The sequence below is a fragment of the Leptopilina heterotoma genome, unplaced genomic scaffold, assembly GCF_015476425.1.
Source record: "Leptopilina heterotoma isolate Lh14 unplaced genomic scaffold, ASM1547642v1 Lhet_168, whole genome shotgun sequence".
Lineage (NCBI taxonomy): Eukaryota > Metazoa > Arthropoda > Insecta > Hymenoptera > Figitidae > Leptopilina > Leptopilina heterotoma.
The window spans coordinates 393844-417558 of record NW_025110884.1 but is presented as its reverse complement, the minus strand read 5'-3'; the positions used below and the strand labels follow the sequence as shown (position 1 = coordinate 417558).

At 25.8% G+C, this 23715-nt stretch overlaps 1 protein-coding gene and 1 long non-coding RNA gene across 6 annotated transcripts in view; both read right to left on the bottom strand.

Moving 5' to 3' along the window:
- Window positions 1–23715, bottom strand: part of LOC122499489 — a 405956-nt gene that overhangs the window by 124193 nt on the left and 258048 nt on the right. For all 5 annotated transcript variants that reach the window (XM_043607872.1, XM_043607873.1, XM_043607875.1 and 2 more), the window contains one exon: window positions 18660–18710. In XM_043607872.1, coding sequence (XP_043463807.1) covers window positions 18660–18680 — 21 coding nt within the window. In that variant the 5' untranslated portion in view covers window positions 18681–18710. The remainder of the gene's footprint in view (window positions 1–18659; window positions 18711–23715) is intronic.
- LOC122499491 lies at window positions 6270–8141 on the bottom strand. Its single transcript, XR_006301339.1, has 3 exons — window positions 7797–8141; window positions 6912–7156; window positions 6270–6782 (listed from the first exon to the last, which is right to left on the bottom strand). It is a non-coding gene; the product is annotated as an uncharacterized LOC122499491 (long non-coding RNA).

The following is a 23715-nucleotide window of genomic DNA, read 5'->3' as shown; positions in this document are numbered from 1 at the left end:
CATGGGCAAAGTATGGGAAAAAGAAAAATGGATTTATTCCTATTTTTGGTAATGAAAAAATTACTATTTTCAAGTTTGGCAAAAACATGGGCAAAGTATGGGAGAAAGAAAAATCGATTTATTCCTATTTTTGGTAATGAAAAAATTACTATTTTCAACTTTGGCAAAAACATGGGAAAAGTATGGGAGAAAAAAGTCGATTTTTTCCTATTTTTGGTAATGAAAAAATACTATTTTCAACTTTGGCAAAAACATGGGCAAATATGGGAAAAAAAATCGATTTTTTAACATTTTTGGTAATGAAAAAAATACTATTTTCAACTTTAGCAAAAACATGGGCAAAGTGTGGGAGAAAAAAAAATCGATTTTTTAACATTTTTGGCAATGAAAAAATTACTTTTTTCAACGTTGGCAAAAACATGGGCAAAGTATAAGAGAAAGAAAAATCGATTTATTCCTATTTTTGGTAATGAAAAAATTACTATTTTCAACTTTGGCAAAAACATGGGGAAAGTTTGGGAGAAAAAAATCGATTTTTTCCTATTTTTGGTAATGAAAAAATACTATTTTCAACTTTGGCAAAAACATGGGCAAATATGGGAAAAAAAATCGATTTTTTAACATTTTTGGTAATGAAAAAAATACTATTTTCAACTTTAGCAAAAACATGGGCAAAGTATAAGAGATAAAAGATCGATTTTTTCCTATTTTTAGTAACAATAAAATTACTTTTTTTAACTTTAGCAAAAACATGGGCAAAGTATGGGAAAAAAAAATCGATTTATTCCTATTTTTGGTAATGAAAAAAATACTATTATCAACTTTGGCAAAAACATGGGCAAAGTATGGGAAAAAGAAAAATGGATTTATTCCTATTTTTGGTAATGAAAAAATTACTATTTTCAAGTTTGGCAAAAACATGGGCAAAGTATGGGAGAAAGAAAAATCGATTTATTCCTATTTTTGGTAATGAAAAAATTACTATTTTCAACTTTGGCAAAAACATGGGCAAAGTATGGGAGAAAAAAAATCGATTTTTCAACATTTTTGGTAATGAAAAAATACTATTTTCAAATTTGGCAAAAACATGGGCAAAGTATAAGAGAAAAAATATCGATTTTTTAACATTTTTGGTAATGAAAAAAATCTTATTTTCAACTTTGGCAAAAACATGGGCAAAGTATGGGAGAAAAAAAATCGATTTTTCAACATTTTTGGTAATGAAAAAATACTATTTTCAAATTTGGCAAAAACATGGGCAAAGTATAAGAGAAAAAATATCGATTTTTTAACATTTTTGGTAATGAAAAAAATCTTATTTTCAACTTTGGCAAAAACATGGGCAAAGTATGGGAGAAAGAAAAATCGATTTATTCCTATTTTTGGTAATGAAAAAATTACTATTTTCAACTTTGGCAAAAACATGGGAAAAGTATGGGAGATAAAAATCGATTTTTTCCTATTTTTGGTAATGAAAAAATTACTATTTTCAACTTTGGCAAAAACATGGGCAAAGTATGGTAGAAAAAAAATTGGTTTTTTTTCCTGCTATTCTTTGCCCATATTTTAACCAAAGTTCAATTTGCTAATTTTTTCATTACCACGCGGGTAGAAATTTAAATTTACTGTCTCTTTCACTCTAATTGATTTTCTCTCTTACACTGAGACAACGAAGTAGTCAAGGCAACTAATAAAATGGATAGAAATACCATTTTGGTTAGTAAACTATACTGCGGCTAATTCGATGGTTAGAGATACAATTTATTTTAGTAGAAAGTTAGGTAGTCGCAGTTAGCATTTTATTAGTGAGGGAAACTTATTTCTGTTATGCCAATAACTAATAAATATTGTAACAGACATCTTCTAGTTAGTTAACCTTACTAATAAAAAAGGAAATAATACAATAATTGAAATAGTTAAAAGTCAATTACGTATTAAATAATATTTGCATTTAGAAAAAATAGTTTTATTATAAGATAAATATATCCTACTTTTTAAAAAGTCGGATGTTAAACCACTTAAACCTGCACTAAGAGAAATTTTTGCATTAAATGGTATTGAAATATTTAATGCGCTTCGAATGCCCTCTGTCGTGAGTTTTTAGTATGAAAACATACTGAATTCGCTCAGAAATCATACTAAAAAAGCGTTATTCGTTTAGCTCCGAACCATCATTTTTCATGATCTTTGGACTGCGCAGAAGGTTCTCGGGAAAGAGTTTAGGTGACTTGATCTCAGAGAAAAAGGCGATATGAAAGAACGAGTTCTTTTCAAAAATTGCTCAAATTGGTGAAACTGCTTTGTTTGCTTTTCTCACACAATTATTGGACGCACCGCAAGATATTGAAAGAAATAAACTTTCAATAAAAGTAAATAAATAAATAAACTCGTTACTCGGGGGTTTCCGTGTTCGCTGATTAACGAATCCCATGTTAGTTTTTTAAAATTCAAAATGACGGATCTAATATGGCCGACGATAAAGTTAATAATTAATCTATTTCGCTTAAAGCTAGTTACTCGGGAGTTTTCGCGTTCGCTGATAACAAATCTGATGTTAGTTTTTCAAAATTCAAAATGGCTGATCCAATATTTTTTTAAAAGATTTTCTGGTCACTTTTTCATACGAATTTCATGTGAAATGATAAAGAATTTTTATTTAACATTTGAAAAATTCCGTTAGGAATTGCGAATGGAATTCCGTAAGTAATATCAGCTAAAAATATTTTTGGATAAATTGTCGTCCACTTTTCGGTTCCAATTCCTCAAGTACTTCGTGCGTATTACTAGTGAATTTTTATTCAAATTTTTGCAAAAATTCCGCTTGGATTTGCAAATGGAAATCCGTACGTAATATCTGCTGAAAAATTTTTTTGAACAATTTCCGCTCTCTTTTCCTTACGAATTCTGCTAGAAATTTGTGTGCATTACCAATGAATTTAATTCAAAATTAAAAATTTGTAATAATACATACGAAGTACTAACGGAATTCATACGGAAAAGAGAGGAAAAATTGTTCTAAAAAAATTTTCAGTAGATGTTACATCCGTATTTCCATTCGCAATTCCAAAAGAAATTTTTTAATAATTTTGTATAAAAATCCGCTAGTAATAAACACGAATTGCTAGCGGAATTCGTACCGAAAAGTGAGCGGAAATTTTATAAAAAAATTAGAGGTGTGCAAAAAGCTCGAAGCTCGATCGAGTATTTTCGAGCATTTCACTATTCATGCCGAGCTCAGGCCGAGTCGAGTTTCATAAAAAGCTGGGAATTAATCACAAAACCAAAGAATTCATTTCAACTTTCGTCTCCATGGACAAATTTATAGCGGATAATTGAAAAAAGGCTTTTAAATATCATTTTCTTGGTCCAAAAAATTTAGTTTACATTAACAATTCTTGCAAATCTCAAAAGTGATTCGTCTTAAGAGATGAAATCGAGCAGAACATTCATCAAAAAGTAAAAGTACTCATTTCAACTTACGACTCCTGGGACACTTAGATTTATAGCGAAAAATTGATAAAAATGACATTTAAAAATCATTTTCTTGGTCCCAAAAATTTATTTTTTATTAAAAAATCTTAAAAATGTCAAAAGTGATTCGTCTTGAGAGATGAAATCGAGCAGGCAAATAATCAGCAAGCCAAAGAACTCATTTGAACTTTCGTCTCCAGGGACAATTAGATTTATAGCGAAAAATTGGTAAAAATGACATTTAAAAATCATTTTCTTGGTCCCAAAAATATATTATTTATTAAAAACTCTTGCAAATATCAAAAGTGATTTGTCTTGAGAGATGTAATCGAGCAGGCAAATAATCAGCAAGCCAAAGAACTTATTTTAAATTACGTCTCCTGGGAAACTTACATTTTAAGTGAAAAATTGAAAAAAAGACAAATAAAAATCATTTTCTTGGTCCCAAAAATTTATTTTTTATTAAAAAATCTTAAAAATGTCAAAAGTGATTCGTCTTGAGAGATGAAATCGAGCAGGCAAATAATCAGCAAGCCAAAGAACTCATTTCAACTGTCGTCTCCAGGGACACTTAGATTTATAGTGAAAAATTGGTAAAAATGACATTTAAAAATCATTTTCTTGGTCCCAAAAATTTATTTTTTATTAAAAAATCTTAAAAATGTCAAAAGTGATTCGTCTTGAGAGATGTAATCGAGCAGGCAAATAATCAATAAGCCAAAGAACTCATTTGAACTTTCGTCTCCAGGGACAATTAGATTTATAGCGAAAAATTGGTAAAAATGACATTTAAAAATCATTTTCTTGGTCCCAAAAATATATTATTTATTAAAAACTCTTGCAAATATCAAAAGTGATTTGTCTTGAGAGATGTAATCGAGCAGGCAAATAATCAGCAAGCCAAAGAACTTATTTTAAATTACGTCTCCTGGGAAACTTACATTTTAAGTGAAAAATTGAAAAAAAGACAAATAAAAATCATTTTTTTGGTCCCACAAATTTATTTTTCATTAAAAACTCTTGCAAATATCAAAAGTGATTCGTCTTGAGAGATAAAATCGAGCAGGCAAATAATCAGCAAGCCAAAGAACTCATTTGAACTTTCGTCTCCAGGGACACTTAGATTTATAGCGAAAAATTGGTAAAAATGACATTTAAAAATCATTTTCTTGGTCCCAAAAATATATTATTTATTAAAAACTCTTGCAAATATCAAAAGTGATTTGTCTTGAGAGATGTAATCGAGCAGGCAAAAAATCAGCAAGCCAAAGAACTTATTTTAAATTACGTCTCCTGGGAAACTTACATTTTAAGTGAAAAATTGAAAAAAAAGACAAATAAAAATCATTTTTTTGGTTCCACAAATTTATTTTTCATTAAAAACTCTTGCAAATATCAAAAGTGATTCGTCTTGAGAGATAAAATCGAGCAGGCAAATAATCAGCAAGCCAAAGAACTCATTTGAACTTTCGTCTCCAGGGACACTTAGATTTATAGCGAAAAATTGATAAAAATGACATTTAAAAATCATTTTCTTGCTCCCAAAAATGTATTTTTTATTAAAAAATCTTGCAAATGTCAAAAGTGATTCGTCTTGAGCGATGAAATCGAGCAGGCAAAAAATCAGCAAGCCAAAGAACTTATTTTAAATTACGTCTCCTGGAAAACTTACATTTTAAGTGAAAAATTGAAAAAAAAGACAAATAAAAATCATTTTTTTGGTCCCACAAATTTATTTTTCATTAAAAACTCTTGCAAATATCAAAAGTGATTCGTCTTGAGAGATAAAATCGAGCAGGCAAATAATCAGCAAGCCAAAGAACTCATTTGAACTTTCGTCTCCAGGGACACTTAGATTTATAGCGAAAAATTGATAAAAATGACATTTAAAAATCATTTTCTTGCTCCCAAAAATGTATTTTTTATTAAAAAATCTTGCAAATGTCAAAAATGATTCGTCTTGAGCGATGAAATCGAGCAGGCAAAAAATCAGCAAGCCAAAGAACTCATTTCAACTGTCGTCTCCAGGTACACTTAGATTTATAGTGAAAAATTGATAAAAATAACATTTAAAAATCATTTTCTTGGTCCCAAAAATTTATTTTTTTATTAAAAACTCTTGCAAATATCAAAAGTGATTTGTCTTGAGAAATGTAATTGAGCAGGCAAATAATCAGTAAGCCAAAGAACTCATTTGAACTTTCGTCTCCAGGGACACTTAGATTTATAGCGAAAAATTGATAAAAATAACATTTAAAAATCATTTTCTTGGTCCCAAAAATTTATTTTTTATTAAAAAATCTTAAAAATGTCAAAAGTGATTCGTCTTGAGAGATGAAATCGAGCAGGCAAATAATCAGCAAGCCAAAGAACTCATTTCAAATTACGTCTCCTGGGAAACTTACATTTTAAGTGAAAAATTGAAAAAAAGACAAATAAAAATCATTTTTTTGGTCTCAAAAATTTATTATTTATTAAAAACTCTTGCAAATCTCAAAAGTTACTCGACTTGAAAGATGATATCGAGCAAGCAAATAATTAGCAAGCTAAAGAACTCACTTCAACTAATGTCTCCTGGAACACTTACATTTATAGCGAAAAATTGAAAAAAAAAACAAATAAAAATAATTTTTTTGTCCCAAAAATTTATTTTTTATTAAAAAATCTTGCAAATGTCAAAAGTGATTCGTCTTGAAAGATGAAATCGAGCAGGCAAATAATCAGCAAGCCAAAGAACTTATTTTAAATTACGTCTCCTGGGAAACTTACATTTTAAGTGAAAAATTGAAAAAAAGACAAATAAAAATCATTTTTTTGGTCCCACAAATTTATTTTTCATTAAAAACTCTTGCAAATATCAAAAGTGATTCGTCTTGAGAGATAAAATCGAGCAGGCAAATAATCAGCAAGCCAAAGAACTTATTTGAACTAATGTCTCCTGGAACACTTACTTTTTTAGCGAAAAATTGAAAAAAAAAAAACAAATAAAAATAATTTTTTTGGTCCCAAAAATTTATTTTTTATTAAAAAATCTTGCAAATGTCAAAAGTGACTCGTCTTGAGAGTCCTACGTCAGAGTCACTAATGGCGAATTTATTGTTCTTTTCACTTTTGCGGCATGTTAATTTAAATTCCAATTCCATTTCGATTCTTCTCTGAAATTCCGTTCTTCAATGAAGGGCTCGAACCACCGCCAGATCAACTCAATTTCAGCTACACTCTGAGTCTGGTGCAAATCACCAGTTATATAACACATTCGGTTCCGATTTGGTGCGGGGAAATGTTTCTCCCATCAATGATGGCATTCTCCTCTGTTTTAAAAAAATGCAATCAATTAGAAGAAATGCTTATGAAATTGGAAAATCTGACAGGATGAAGGTAAGATCCGATGAGAAAAATTAAAAATTTAAACACTTAAGAAAAAATTATGAAAAGCTTACTTTGCAGAAGAGACAATTCGCCATCATTTCGTTCCAATTGTTCTAGGGTACGTGCTTCGCCCAGGATTGAAAACCAAGGACAACGCATTTTTCGCATTTGACAACCTCGCGTGCCACGAATAGGTAGTGCTTCATTTTTGGAAAATTGTTGATGCAATGATGAAAATTGTCCCTACATTGTTTTCTTTATACAATTTTCCTATGATCAATTAATTCGGCAGCTTCATGAAACTTTTATACTGATGCTGAAAATTTTTTTGTTATTTAAATAAAAATAAGAAAAGAATATTTTAATAGAATAAAAACAAATTCCAGCGTTCTACAATTTATTATTAAAAAATTATTATTTACAGATTAAATTTTACTACTTTTGAGGAAAAATTTTCGAATTTTTATTAAAGAAATTTTTTTCAAAAATAGTGAAAGCTAATTTAAAAATAGCAATTTCTAATAGAGCAATTTAATTATTAATTTAATTTCATTCTAATAGTAATTTTTATTTTTTTATCAAAACAGATTTAATTTAATTTTCCGTATATCAAAAAAATTTCTCAATGAAAAAGAGAAACATTATTGATTAGTGTAAAACACGAGAAATTGATTCTTATTTTTAAAAAAAGATAAAAATATTCAATGCAGAAAAAGTTATAAAAATTTATTTAATAAAAATTTTCATTCTATTATTTTTAAAGGTTATGAATTGAAAAAAAAATTTCCTAGTTTATATTTATATTTTTTTAATAACTAATTATTTGATTTGTTTCCATATTTAAATTATTTATTGAATCAATGAATTAAAAGAAGCTTTATGTAAAATTCTTATTTTTTTTAACATAACCACTTTTTAGATTTGTTTTTTTATTACAAAACATTTTTTTTACTTACCAATATAAAAATATTTCTCACCTCACTTTAATCACTAACTTTTTTTCACCATTCATTACCATTTTTTAAAAATTTTAATGTATTTTTAACTTTAATGTAATGGTAAACATTAAACTGTTTAATGTTTACAACGATGACCAACGATGACATCAAAACACACGTCAATTTTTTAGGCATGGGATATAGAAACTCAAGTTTGACAATAAATTATCATTTTTCTGCAGCAACTTCAGGGGGAAGGCATTCGTACGTTCTACTGTACGTATCGTATAAATACTGTGAAGATTTTGCCTCGAAGGGGTTCAACACGTTTGTGCATGCGATGTAACAGTTTCTATACCAAATGAAAATTGTACTCGCTCTCTCAAACGAGAAACACGCGCGCGATAGCGTATAAAGAGAGAGAAAGAGAGAGAGAGAGAGAGAAGGGGGAGCTAAAATGGAAGTAGCAGTGTGCGGGGCAAAAAAATTCGGACAAATTGGTCCTCGAGTTCGCCGAGAGACGCATTCTCTCAATTAATTCCCCCGGGCCATCCACGAAATTAGTATCCGGTCATTAACATTTGCTAGCGCTTCTGTATTTTTGAAACTTTTTTCTAAAAATGCTTTGCTCCCCCAAGGGATCCGACAGTAATTCCTTTCGAATTCTGAATTGTGATATTTTTTTTTCTCCCTCAAAACGACCGAGTCGAAATTTTCTTTTTCTTCTTTTCGATATATTCTTCTTTTTAGGCATTAAATCAATTATTTTGCGATAAATTTTGAAAAAGTTCTTTAGGAATTCACAGGTCTCGGATATTTTGAATTTTTCGACTATTAAATAACTGTAGACAAATCTTTCAATAATTATTTTTTGAAGGGTTATAGCTTATAGTTGTAATTTTTAGGTTTTGAATGATCTAGATTTTAAATATTCGGGGAGTTAAATTTTCGAGATTTTGAATAATCGAAGAATTGAATTTCGAAGAATTGAATTTCGAAGTTTTGAATTTTCTAGGTTTTGAGCATTTGGGTGGTTGAAATTTTGAGGTTTTGAATTTTCTAGGTTTTTAACATTAGGAGAGTTGAATTTTGAAGTTTTGAATTATCTAAGTTTTGAATTTTTGCTGTTACCAACACTTGGGGAGCTAAATTCTCGAATTCAAGAGCATCGTTTTAATTACAGTTATTGTTACCTAATTCAAATTGATAGAGCATATAACGACTGAAAGTCTGCGGTGAGAAGGATAATTTCATTCAAGAAAAATAATTCGAAACTTTTCGAAAAACAATAAGTGAGACCCTTATTATAAGTGCGGCAGAATTTCTCAAACGAAATGTCAAAGAAAGAGTGAAGAAAGAGAAAAAAGGGGAGGGGTGGGAATAAGGATTCGTATTGAATATATCAAGCAAAAAAGAGTAGTCTTCATTATCGAATAATCCAAACGCACGATCTATACGAAGGTGAAGTTTTTCTCAGCTTTTGCAACACCGACATCAAGAAGAAGGGAAGTTTTGTTATTTTCTTTTGCGATTCTCACTCTCTTTCTCTCTCACGCGTTTTGTGCGAGTATGAGCATCAATAAAATATAAGGCGCACAACTGAAATGGTAATTCAGGAATAAATGTCGAATTATTGGTTTCGTGCGCTCCTTATTAGGGAGCTTTTTAAACGCGCTTGGTATATTGCTATATGCACAGTTCCTTATGTCGCGGATTCACGACTTGTTGTATAATGACCCGCTGGTATGTATCGCGCATGAGTAATTACTAAATCGAGCTTCGGGTAATTAACGTTTAGTTACAAGTTGGTCAATAAACAAGAAATTCATTGGAAAATAAACGCCTACCACTTTGCAAAGTCTCGAGGGTTTTTTTTGGTTCTATAAATTTCAAGGTGAAGTATATATATATCAGGGTTGCCACAAAAATTTAACTTTGGTTTTCCTTGACTTTTCCTTGATTTTCAGACAGAATTTTCAATTTTGACTTTTTTCCTGGCCCTAAAGAATATTCTGCTTCAGTCTAAAAATGATTTGATATTAAGAAAATAATGTTCTAATACATTTATTTAGTAATTTCTCTAATTGAAAAATTATTCGAAAATATCAACAATATTTCTTTAAAATATAAATGTAAACATTATTATTTTTCCATAGGTATTAGGATTTTCAAAAATTTCATCGAATTCAAACCTTTCGAAATTCAACAACTTATAAGAATATTATTATAAACATGAAGAAATCAATGTTTTTTTAATAGTTTCTACTATGTTTTTATAATACTTTGTATAATAGCTAATTAAAGATGACCGAGTGATAAAATCCTTTTTTTTATAAGAATATTGATACTCCAACTATTTCGAAATTATTTTCATCATTTAAAATCAATTTATTATTTTCTATAGACAATTCAACAACTTTTGAAAATAATTGATTTCTTTTAAGGAATTTAATTAAAATTTTAATAAAATTTCTTAAATTAAAGAATTTTATTACAATTTTTAAAAATAATTGAAAACTTTGTAAGAATTTTATTAAAAATTTTTAATTAAATTTATGAAAAGAATGAAATAATAATCTATAAAAATAATTGAATACATGAGAAATATTTTATTAAATTTTGTTTAAATAATTAAAATTTTGCAAAGAATTTCATTAAAATTATTGAAAATAATTGATTTTTTGAGAAAAAAAATTGAATTCATACGAAGAATTTTATTAAATTTTGTTTAAATCTTTAAATAATTGAAATTTTGCCAAGAATTTTATTAAAATTTTTGAAAATAATTGAATTTTTGAGGAGAATTTCGATAATTTAATTCTAGACGAGAATTTTTACAAATTTTTGACAATAACTTAATTTCAGCAAAGTATTTTATTATTTTTGGAAATAATTGAATTCTTGTGAAGGATTTTGACATTTATCAAAATAATTGAATTTTGGAAAAGAATTGATTTTCAGCGACGAATTATAAGTTATTTATCAAAGTAATTAAATTATTGCAACGAATTAAATTAAAGAATTTTATCACAATTTTTGAAAATAATTGAAAACTTTTTAAGAATTTTATTAAAATTTTTTAATTGAATTTATGAAAAGAATGAAATAATAATTCATAGAAATAATTGAATACATGAGAAATATTTTATTAAATTTTGTTTAAATAATTGACATTTTGCAAAGAATTTTATTAAAATTGTTAAAAATAATTGAATTTTTGAGAAAAAAATTGAATTTACACGAAAAATTTTATTAAATTTTGTTTAAATCTTTAAATAATTTAAATTTTGCTAAGAATTTTATTAAAATTTTTGAGAAAAATTTCGTTTTATAAAGATAATTTAATTCTAGACGAAAATTTTTACATTTTTCTGACAATAATTTAATTTCTGCAAAGTATTTTATTACTTTTGAAAATAATTGAATCCTTCTAATGAATTTTGATATTTATGAAATAAATTGAATTTTGGATAAGAATTTTATTAAAAATCCTTAAAATAAATAATTTAATGGGAAGAATTTTATTGTTTATCAAGATAATTGAATTCTTTTGTAGAATTTCTTCAGAATTTTTAAAAATCATTCATTTTCTGTGACGAATTAAAAGCTACTCATGAAAATAATTGAATTATTACAAAAAATTGTATTATTTTATATTGAACAATTGAATGTTTATTAAAATTGTATTCTTTTGTCAAGTTTTAATAAAATTTTTAAGAATAATAATTACATTTTTCGAGGAATTTATTTAAAATTGTTATAAAAATATATTTAAAATTCTACAATAAAAATAATTGAATTCCTAAATGAAATTTTATTATATACATATATGAAAACAATTGAATGTTTTACATTCTAAAAAATAGAATTGCATCAAACATTTTTTTTTCAATAATTAAATTTTTTGGTAAATTTTTGTTGAAATTTGAAAAATTTTGCTATTTATAAAGATAATTGAATTCTTGACGAGATATTTGTTAAAATTTTTTTAAATAATTGAATTTCTTCGAAGAATTTTATTACTTTTGAAAACAATTGAATTTCTTTGAAGAACTTTATTATTTTTCAAAATAATTGAATTCTTGTGATGAATATTGTTATTTATGAAAATAATTGAATTTTGCAAAGAATTTTTTTAAAAATCCTAAAAATAATTGAATTTTTCTGAAGAATTTTGTTATTTGTCAAGATAATTGCGTTATAACTTTTGAAATAATTAAATAATATTAAAAAATTTATTCATATTGCTGCAAGCACAGTTTTTCTACACGGAGAGAGAATATATATTAAATTTTGTAAAAATATTTTCAAATTGGGGAAATAGTGCGACAAAGCGAAATTTTGATATAAAAAATACTAAACTTTAAAAAAACTTATGTGAAATTTAGTATAATTATATCAAATATCAAGAATATTAATTAAATTCTAATATAACTTTAATAAATTTTACAAAACTTTTTTTAAAGTTTAGTATTTTCTATATCAAAATTTCGCTTTGTTGCACTTTTTCCCCAATTTGTAAAATACTTTTACAAAATTTAATATATATTCTCTTTCCGTGTAAGGATATAAAATTGAGACAAAAAACGAATCAAAAGTGTTGCGAAGCAACGTTTTGATTCGTTTTTTTTTCTTAATTTGATATCGTTAGGAAAAACTGTTAACTTAAAATGTCCCACTTCGTAAAAATAATACTTTTTTTTATCAATTTTTGAATATAAATCTTATTTAAATAAATTACGATCTATAATCAATAAATATATTAGAATAAAATATATGTTAAATAAAAATAAAGAAAATGAAAATCAGTTGAGAAAATAAATATACCAAACTATCGAAATGAAAAAAACTGTAAACTTGTTGCGAGAGCAAAACTCATAAATCAATGAATCGAATGGAAATGGATCATTAATCCTATTATCGCGAGTTCTTGGTGGTCCTATTCGGGTTAATCGGACGATCGACATTGACATTCAGAGTGAATGTGCCTCAAGGAGAGGGAGAGGGTCTATCGCCAAATCTGTGATCATTATTCAGAGGTTCAATTAAAGACTCGCAAGCCCCCTAATTCGACCGACAACGCCACGAGGTTATTCTATTGATTGCTTCCAGGTGGCCTGTCTTATGGTTCCTCACCAAGTGAAATTTTCTCCTGCCTCTCTCCTCTTTATCTTTCCTTTTCTCTTTCTCTCTCTATATATACATACATAGTGCATCATGGAATCAGAGCTGAGTTAAAAGTCGCAGGCGTGGGCGCAACCCATTCAGATCTGAGATTTCTCGACATATATTCCAGAGCAGCCAAGGATCTCTGGGTGGTCCGATGATAGCTGAATGGCTATGAATCACACGCGAGAAAACTTCTCTCCACGTGACAAGAGAACTGTCAGAAATCAAAATTATTCAACCTCCCCTTTGAAGCAACATTCTACATTTTTTTTTTACCCTAAAGATCTGATTTAATCTAATTATTCAAGGTCTTGATTTTATCGAGCAAAAGGGATCAAGAGAAAAAATACCTTATGATTTTTAGGGTCAGCTGATTGCTCCAATCGAGAGAAAAAATGTCACTCAGAAGAAAAAATTTGTTTAAAACAATCGAATTTTGGTACCAAAAAAGAAAATTATTTAAACACTAAAAAAATTACATTCTAAATTTAAGAAAAATTTACTTAAATAATTTTAAGATTTTAAGATTTTAAGATTTTCTTAACAAAAATTAGCTTTCAAACTAAAAAAGGTAGCTATCGAAAAATTAAACTTGAATACCAAAAAAACTCGTTTTAGACACTTCACAAAACTGACAAAGATTCTATTCTATATTTTATTTTCCTGACTTTTTCCTAATTTTTATAAGAAAAAAATTTACTTCTTTCATATCCTGCAAATAAATTAAATTTCTACAAAGAATTTTATTATTCATGAAAGAATTTAAATATTTACCTATAATAATAATTTAATTCTTGTGAAGAATTTTATAAAAATTTTTAAATAATTGCTTTCTTTCGACTAATTTTATGCAAATTCTAATTTAAATAATTAAATTCCTGATAAATTTTTATTATTCATGAAAAAAATTGAATTCTTACAAAGATTTTTACAACCAATTTTTAAAATAATTGAATTCTGTTTGGAAATTTAAAAAAAAATAGTTAATATTGAAAATCATTGAATTGTGAAAAGTTTTTAAAAATAATTAAATTTTACAGAGAATTCTATTAAAATTTTTGACAATAATTGAATGTCCGTGTGGTATTTCATTAATTTTTTTTTTAAAATAGTTGAATTCTTAAAAAGCATTTTAATTTTTATGAAAGTAATTGAATTCTTGCGAATGATGTTATTATAATTTTTAAAAATAATTGAATTTCCAAGAATGTATTTATTACCTTTAAAAATAATTGAATACTTGTAATGAATATTATTATTTATAAAAATAATTGAATTTTGCAAAGAATTTTATTAAAGTTCCTCAAAATAATTGAACTTTCGGAAATCATTTTGTTATTTATCGACATAATTGAATTCTTTTCAAGAATTATTTATGTAGGGGAATGTAGTCAAGGTTGGCCTACTGTCTAGGTAGGCCACTCGCGTTTTTTTGTCAAGTTCACTAGCGCCACCTACGCGCATTTTTGTCGAAGCTTGTCTTAGTGAAACCTAACTTTTTGTTCAATTACATTTTCGGAAAATCGAAAATTGTGTTTTCTGTGACGTCGGTACAAAAAAAGCTCAAAAAAAGTTTTGTGCATAATGTGAAAAACCATTAATAAAAGATAAAAAACAAATTGAATCGTCAAGGCAAGTATGCAGAAAATTTGTGGGACTCATGGTTGAAAGGAAAACAAAGTAAAAAATCGAATCCCGAAACGTATTTCTTTATGGTTACAACAATTCGGTAATGTTACTTACTGTCAAGGTCGGCCACTATGTGTTTAAAATGCGCAAAGTTGAGGACGAGCTACTTCATTTGCAAAAACTGCAATTCTGTATAACTCATAATATAATTGATCATCTTATTAATATTTTTATTTAATTTTATTAATATTTTAGTGCAAAAATTTTTTTTATTTATATTTATTTTTTTATATTGTTTATTGTTATTATTTTGTTATTTCATTAAGTTACAAACTGTAAACAATAAAGAATCAATTTTCCGTAACTCTAAACATGTCATTTTATTTTTTAACGATTAATGCCCTTTGAATTTTAAACATGGCCGACCTTGACTGTAATGGCCAACCTGGACTACAAATTTTTTTTTTTTTAAATCTTTATAACTTTTTCATTTTTAAACCTGTCAATTTACTTTGTACAGAAAAAATGTTCCTATTAAACAGGACTTTCCAACCATATACTTCAATTGTCCAAATTCATTTTTAAAAAAAAGTTATAAACAAAAGTCAAAAAGGTGGCCGACCTAGACTATGTTCCCCTAAATAATGTAATTTTTAGGAAGAATGTTATTAAAATCTAAAACAATAATTGAATTATTTCAAAGAAATTTAATTAAAATTGTATTTAGAATAATTGATTTTATTAGAACAATTTTATTAAAATATTTGAAAATAATTGAATTCCTGTGAAAAATTCTAATATTTAAAAAAAAAATGGAATTTATCCAAAGAATTTTAAAAAAACATTTTTTTAAATATTTGACTTTTTCGAGAAAATGAAATGAAATTTTTTAAAATAATTACATTTTTTGAGCAATTCCTTTAAAATTTTATTATAAATAATTGAAATCCTGCGATGAATATTATTATTTATGAAAATAATTGAATAGTTCCATAAAATTTTATTAAAGTTTTCAAAAATAATTGAATTTCTGAGAAGAATTTTATTATTTATGATATTTATGAAAATAATTGAATTATAAAGAAAAATTTTATTAAAATGTTTTAAAAAAATTGTATTTCTTTGAAAAATTTTGTTATTTTTGAAAATAATTGATTTTTTTGAAATTATTTCGAAAATGTTAGACGAAATTAATTGAATTCCTGAGGAAATTTTATTATTTATGAAAATAATTGAATTTTTGGATAAATTTTATAATTTTTTTTTTTAAATAATTGAATTCTTTTGCGAAATTTTATGAAAATACTATAAACATTGGAAATAATTGAATTTCAAATATTTTTTGAATATAATTGAATCGTTTTAAAGAATTGAATTATTATTATTGAGAATAGTTTTTTGATTTCTAGTATTAGCAAATTTAAAGTAGTGTAAATTCTCAAAAAAAAGAAACAGAAATAGTAGATTTTAGTGACAGAAATCTAAAAAAAGTACCTAAATAGTAGGATAACGTAAAAAAGTAGTAAATAGTAGGTTTTAGTATAGATGAGCGCAAAGCCTACAATTAATTTGAATTTTTTAAAATTTCGATACAAAAAAAACCCACGAAAAAACAATTTCCCAATATATAATATCTCAGGGTCAAGATCAAGTGTTCCATCAAAAGAAATCGAAAACACAAAAAAAACGAAACTCCAAAGATTAAATACCACAGATTATGTCACATTAAGACATTAAAATGGGAAAATATATTAAATTCAGTTCCACGTCTAATGCATAAAAGGGAATAAAATTTTCACGAATCAAATTAGCATCGCGCGGCTTTTAACCGCAATATAAAAGAAAACTTGTCAAAAATAATCAATTAAAAATCTTTTCCTCGAATTTGAGTCGCACCTGCTCTTCGTTTATATATATAGTATATATAGTGGACACAAATTGTTTTTATTTCAGCTACCGGAAGTTTAAACGCGCGCACGCAGAGAACTCTTTTGGTTCCAAAGATGTCCAAAGGAATGCAATCCTCAGAATCTTCGCCCCCCTGTTCCTCCCCTATCCCTTCCAACTTGTTACGATGAAATTCATTGCCAATTAATTGTTGTTTATGAAACGAGAATTTTTATACGTCCGCAGTCAAAAAACCGCAAAGAGACTTGTTTCTCCTTCTTTGTCGAAATCATCGCGTGTGTGAATTTACAATTTTTGAATTTTTTTTTTGGATTAATATTAATTAATAAATTAATTATTATTAAGTTTAATTATTTTAATTATTAATTGTAATAATATTAATTATTAATTATAATAATTTTAATTATTAATTATAATAATTTTAATTATTAATTTTAAAAATTTTAATTACTAATTTTAACAAAATAAGTACTATATATTGTTAATAATAAATTTTTATATTTTTATTAATAAAAAAAATATATTCAAAAAGTGGGTTTAAGAAAAGGAAAGCTTTTTTCTAATTTTACCCCCCCACCCCACACCCTCTCTTCCCCCTGAAAGCTGTACGTATTTTTTGAATGACCCCAAATAATAAATAACATATTTTTTGTTAGTTTTAATTAATTAAAATAATTTAAACTTAATTATTAGGTTTTTGTATAAAAAAATACATTAAAAAAATATGCAAAGTTTTTTTTTTGAAATTTTATCCCCCCCCCCCATTTTCCCCTGAAAGTGTCACGTATTTTTTTAATGGACCCTAATAATAAATCAATTATTAGTTTTTATATAAAAAAAAACGCAAAGTTTTTTTTTTTGAAATTTTATTAATAATAATAAATTAATAATTATATTTCAATAATAATCATAAAAAACGAAGTAAAATTTTTATCAAAGAAATTTTTCTTTTAATTGAAATTTTACTTCGTTTTTTATGATCGCATATTGTCAATTAAAAAAAAAATGTTTCAAGACATAAAATTTATTCGAAAGTTATAAAAAAAATGATACTTTTGAGATTCTTGTTGAATAGAGAAGAAGACTAATTTTATAATTCACCTGTGCGTGAATATATAAGAAATATAATATGATAAATATCGAAATGATAAAATGAATATTAATCAAAAACAGAAATTTGTATATATTCCCATTAAGGCAATACATTCGAATTAAAAATGATGTTCTATTCATGTGTCGCAATCGTCATTTGTTGAATTCTCTCTGATCTTTTTTCTTTTAAAAAAAAATTACAAGGCAACATTAAAGTAAATGTCTTTATTATATGAGATGAGAAAGAAAGCCAAGTTTATATAAATGTTAAGAGGATGAGAATAAATGATCGAGGCACGATTAAAATTGTCTTTTATATATAGAGAAGGAGAAAGATTACCGGACAACTATATATATATATATATATATACGCAGTTGACCAACGAGAAATTTTTTTTTCAAAAAGCAATTTATCACGAACGGTAATCATGCACTATCTTCGGCACAGTGACCAAAAGAGAAAAAAAAATATAAAAAGAATGAAAAAGAAACAAAATCTTTATTTGAATTCCGCTTATCGCTTATTCGATAGCCTATGGAATCGCGTCGCGCATAACGAATCGTGCAAAATTAACGATCTCAAAATTAAACGTCTTTCATTTCTCATTAAAGTTTCAATTTTGCCGCGCGGCGCTCCGTAATTCTTTATTTGAAATTCAAAAAAAATTCTATCGTTAGATAAATTTTCAATTTTAGAATTTTACTGCTTGTTAATTTTTAAAATTCCAGAATTTTTAATACGAGTATAGGCAAAGAATGTAAGAATTTGTAGTTATTTGTCAAATTATTTTCTCACTTACTCAAATTTTTTAAAACTTTTCTTTCAGAAAAAAAAAAGATTTTAAAATAAATTCTGTTGGTTAAAAAATATAAGGTTTTTAAAATATTCTTTCTACATTTTACTTCAGAGTAATTAATTTAGAATTAGAATTAATTTAGAATATTCAGAATATTAAAAAATTCTATAGTCCCTTTTTACTAAAGTGAAAAGAATTTTCTTTTCAATTAGTCAGTTAATAAAGTATTTAAAATAAATTAATTTAAATAATATTTCGTTTATTTTAAGAAATAATTAGGACTCACAGGTTTTATTGTTGTCTGCATAAATCAACTTCGAAGATGCTTTCTTTTAGTCTGAAACAAAAAGAAAATTTTTAGAATTATTAATCACAAGAAATCAATTATTCTCTTAAATAATAACATTCTTTGGAAGAATTAAATTATTTTTATAAATAGTTAAATTCTTCACAGAAATTCAATTACATATTTTTCAAAAAATTTTTAATAAAATTTTGACGAAGGGAATCAATTATTTTCAATACAATTTTTCGAAAGAATTCAGTTATTTCCTAAAACTTCAATAAAATTCTTCAAAACATTCAATTATTTTTAATAGAATTTTAATAAAATTTCTCGAACGAGTACAATTATTATACTTTTAAAAATTGTAATAAAATTTATCTAAAAAATTCATGCATTCTCAAAAGTTTTAATAAAATTCTTTGTAAATTTCAATTATTTAAATAATTTTCAATTAAAATTATATTAAATTTTCAATTAAAAAACAACATTCTATTCAAAAAAATTTAATTATTTACGAATTTTGTAATAAAATTGTTTAGGAGAATTTAAGTTGCTATCAAGAATTTTATTAAAATTTAATAATAAAATTATTATTTACAATTGTTAAAACATGATTATTTCAAAATAAATAGTAATTTCTACTAATTTGTTAGTAAGATTTACTAATTCAAAAGCAAAATTTCAGTCACAAATTCAAATTAGGTTAACATTTTTACTAATTCAAATTTTGTGAGTTAAGAGCTCGCCACAATTGATAAAATATATTTAAAAAATGAATTTGAAAAATAAATTAAACAAATAACTTTGAAACCAAGATTTAACAAATAAATTTGAAAAATTAATTTAACAAATAAATTTAAAAAATAATTTTGACAAATTTTTAAAAATTAATCTGACAAACAAATTTGAAAAATTGTTTCGTGAATAATTCCAGAAAAATTCAAACATTTCAGAAATTAATTGATAAAATAAATTAAAATAATAAATTTTAAATCCATAAAGAAAAAAAGCATGAATTTTCAAAAAATTGCTAAATAAATGACAAAATACAAACAAATTCGTGCGCGTGTCGAATTTTCGTCGCGGGTGAACGTTCAAAAATACCCGGATGAAGACAAGATGAAAAAAAAAGAGCGAAGGAATATAACGACACGTGGGTGTCAGTGGGAGAGAGGCACGTGCCGTGGCGTTCTCCTGGTGTGCTCAGAAAACTATTTCCGCATGTCGAGGATATTGTTTCCGAGCATCCCTACTCCGCGGGAGCCGGTCCAGGTCTTCTTCATTTCTCAGCAGGCATTCTCCTCTTCACTCTCAAGTTAGTATCATTTTTTGAAAATAAGAAAAACAAGAAATAAAAATTGCGACACTCAAGCAAAACTGAAACGATGAAAAGAGAGAAAGAGAGAGAGAGCCATTAGAAGATAAATATATACCTAGAATAACTCGTAAAAATGGAAATCCATAATTCTCAAAACCACAGCATCGCGGTAAAGACGCCAAAAGATGAAAAGAAAATTAGTCCCAAGAAAAATAATATGAATCCTTCGTTTTTTTTTATATAGTCGAATTAATATTGAATCATGTCTCAAAAGGATTTCACGCTCGGATATAAAATCCCTTGAGAAAAAAGATAAAAAAGAAGGGGAGGAAAAAAATGACTTTAAGAAGAAAATCCGCAGTGAGATATACCTTCAGAGTAATTCCCCTCGCTTGAAATAAGGAGTCGATTATGACTTAAGCAGTAAAGGCCGAGAATTCTTGCGTATAAATGAGGATCGTAAATGAACGTAAAAACATCGAAATGCAAGAATTTCAGAAAAAAAGCAATGTACTTGAAAATCTAATCTATTTTATTGCTGAATAGAAAACAGGTGACGCGTGACGTGTGTGAGAGAAAAATTCTCTCAGAACTTTAAGTTTAAAAATTTTTTTCAAATATTTAAAAAAGAGAATAAAATTTCCAAGTATTTTTATTTCTAAAGAATAATTGGAATTGTTAATAAAGAGAATTAATTAAACAAATTTATTTCCATGGTTGCTACAAAAATTTGAAATTCTTTTTTCCTGACTTTTCCCTGATTTCTAGAGACAAAATTTTGACTAACTTTCTGATTTTTAAAAAAATTCCAGAGCAGTTCAATTATAAAAAAATCATATAATTTTTAGAAGCAGAAAATTTATTTTCAATTTTAAGAGTTTATACCTATTTTAAAAAATAAAATTAGTTACAATGGCGAACTTTCCTAGATTATTTTTCAAATTTCAATTAAATTGTTAAAATATTTAATTTCTTTATATTTCGAAAATTTTAATTATTTAAAAATTTTTCAATTACCTTGTTTATAAAAGTTCAATTATTTCCCCTCGCTTATTATAATTCAATAAAATTTTTCAAAAATTAAATTATTTTTTACAGCATTTAGGAAATTGCAATTATTTCCAAAATTATCAATCACTTGTTTATAAATATTCAATTATCTTAAAAACATTTAACTAAAGTATTTTAAAAGCCTAATTTTTTAGAATATTTACCAATTTTTAAATTTCAATTGTTTGAAAATTCAATTTTTTAAAAATGTCTAATGAAAGTATTTAGGAAAGTTTAATAATTTTCAATTCATGTCACAAAATTTCAAAAAATTTCATAATTATATAATAGAAATTTTTTTGAAAATTCAAGTAAACTTTAAAAAATTGAATTAAAATTCGTCATAAAAATTTTTTTTCACAATTTTAAATCAAATTATTTAAAGTCGAAACAATTTTTTAAATAAATATTTAATTATTATTTATTTAAAATTATTGAAAAAAAAATTATTTTAAAAAATTTTAGTTGAAAATCTTCTGAAAATCTTCTCAAATTTAATTATTTTAAATAAATAAATTCGATAAGAAATCAAGCTTTCTAAGTTCCTCAGAAAATATTTTTATGCAAAAAACAGATTATTTTGTAATTCTTCTAGAAATTAGATATTTTTTCCCTACTTTTGATAAACTTTACCGACTTTTTCCTAACTCCCCTCACCCTTAAATTTAATTTTCTCTGCGACTTTTCCTCGCACGCATTAATTATCATAAAAATTATAATTGAAGCTTTATCGCGACTTTTTCAAATAGAATTTATTCTCTCTCGATAATTTTCATTTCTTTTCTTCTTTTTCTCGCTCTTTTCATCTCTCGATATTATTAAAAAGCCTTTGACTACTATAATTATCTAATTCCACGTCTGGCGACTCGGCAATTTTCAATTCTACAGAATATCGCGTCCCAGACGAATGGCACGCAACTAAAAATCGCAAAACTTTTGCGAGTCTACCATCTAATGAAGCAGCTGCTCGACTAATCCAAAAGTCAACTCATTCTCTCTCTTCGAAATCGTAGAAACGAATCTCTCGTGTCTAGGATGATTTTTACTATTTCTTCCTTTTTTCTGCAAAAAAAAAAAAAACAAAAAAAAATTCGAATCACTGGTTTTGCAATTCAGTCACGCCACATTATTGAATTTGAAAGGATTCTCATATATTATTTCGCCAAATTGACAAACAATAATTAAGATAAAAAAAAATTTTGTTACAAAACTATTGAATTTCAGAAAAAAAATTTTTATTAAATTTTCGGAATATTTATTCAATTTTTAGAATATTTATTCAGTTTTTAGAATATTTTTTTAATTTTGAAAACATTTATTTAATTTTTGGAATATTTTTTCAATTCAGAAAAACACTTTGAAAGTCAAAGTGAAAATGAAAGTCAACGTCAAAATCAAAATGAAAGTCAAAATCCGTAACTTTGTCTCTCCCAAGTTAATACGTAAATGAAATTGAAATAGAAGTAAAAACCAACGTTAAAATCAAATTCAAAATTTGACATTAAAAACTTTTCAAATTTTAACTTTGATTTTGATTTTCATTTTCACTGTGATTTTCACTTTGACTTTGACATTGATTTCGATGTTGACCTTCATTTTCTCATTGACTTTCAAAATTTAAGTTAAATTCAGAATGAAAGTGAAAGTAAAAGTCAAAGTCATTGTCAAAGGTAAAATCGAATCAAAAGTCAAATTACAAAATTGCTCCCCAGTTTAGATAAATAAAAAATAAAAATAAATCCCTGAATCAAACTTTTTTTTTCTAAATTTACATTTTAAGTGAGTCAAATAAATAAAAAAACTAAAAATAGAAAATAAGAATAAAAATAGAAAATGATTATAAGAATAGAAAATAAAAATAGAAAATGAGAATAAATATAGAAAATGATTATGACAGTAGAAAATAAAAATAGAAAATAAAAATAGAAAACTACAAGAAAATTAGAAAATGAGAATAAAAATAGAAAATTACAAGAAAAATAGAAAATAAAAGTAGAAAATAGAAAATAAAAATAGAAAATGAGAAAAAAAAATAGAAAAAAAAGAAAATGAGAATAAATATAAAAAATGATTGTAAAAGTAGAAAATAAAAATAGAAAATGATTTTAAAAATAGAAAATGAAAATAGAAAATGAGAATAAAAATAGAAAATGATTATAAAAGTAGAAAATGAAAATAGAAAATTAGAAAAAAAGTAAAAAATGATTATAAAAGTAGAAAATGAGAAAAAAAATAGAAAATGATTTTAAAAATAGAAAATAAAAATAGAAAATTACAAGAAAACTAGAAAATAAAAGTAGAAAAAAGAAAACAAAATTATAAAATAAAAAATAATGAAACATAAAACACAATATCCACTGTCTCAATAAATTCGCCATTTGGTGCGTGGAAAATCTTTCCTCGAGTATTAGTCGAAATCTTTTTTTCTCAAGTCCGTGACCTTCTAAGAACTATAATTTTCCCTCTAATGGTGGTAATGAGTTCTTATTATCCGAGGTGTCTTAGCTCACTGCAGGCGTCAAGAGTCGTTAAATTTGCTCTTTTCTTTTTTCTATTAATGTTTCGTGATAGTTTTTCGGTTTCACCTGCCGAAAATAGCAGATGAGGTCCTTCCGAAAGGAGGCGCGTCCGCATGCTATATATATAGAGAAGATTCTAGGCATCTAAGTCTACACTTTTTGCCGAGGC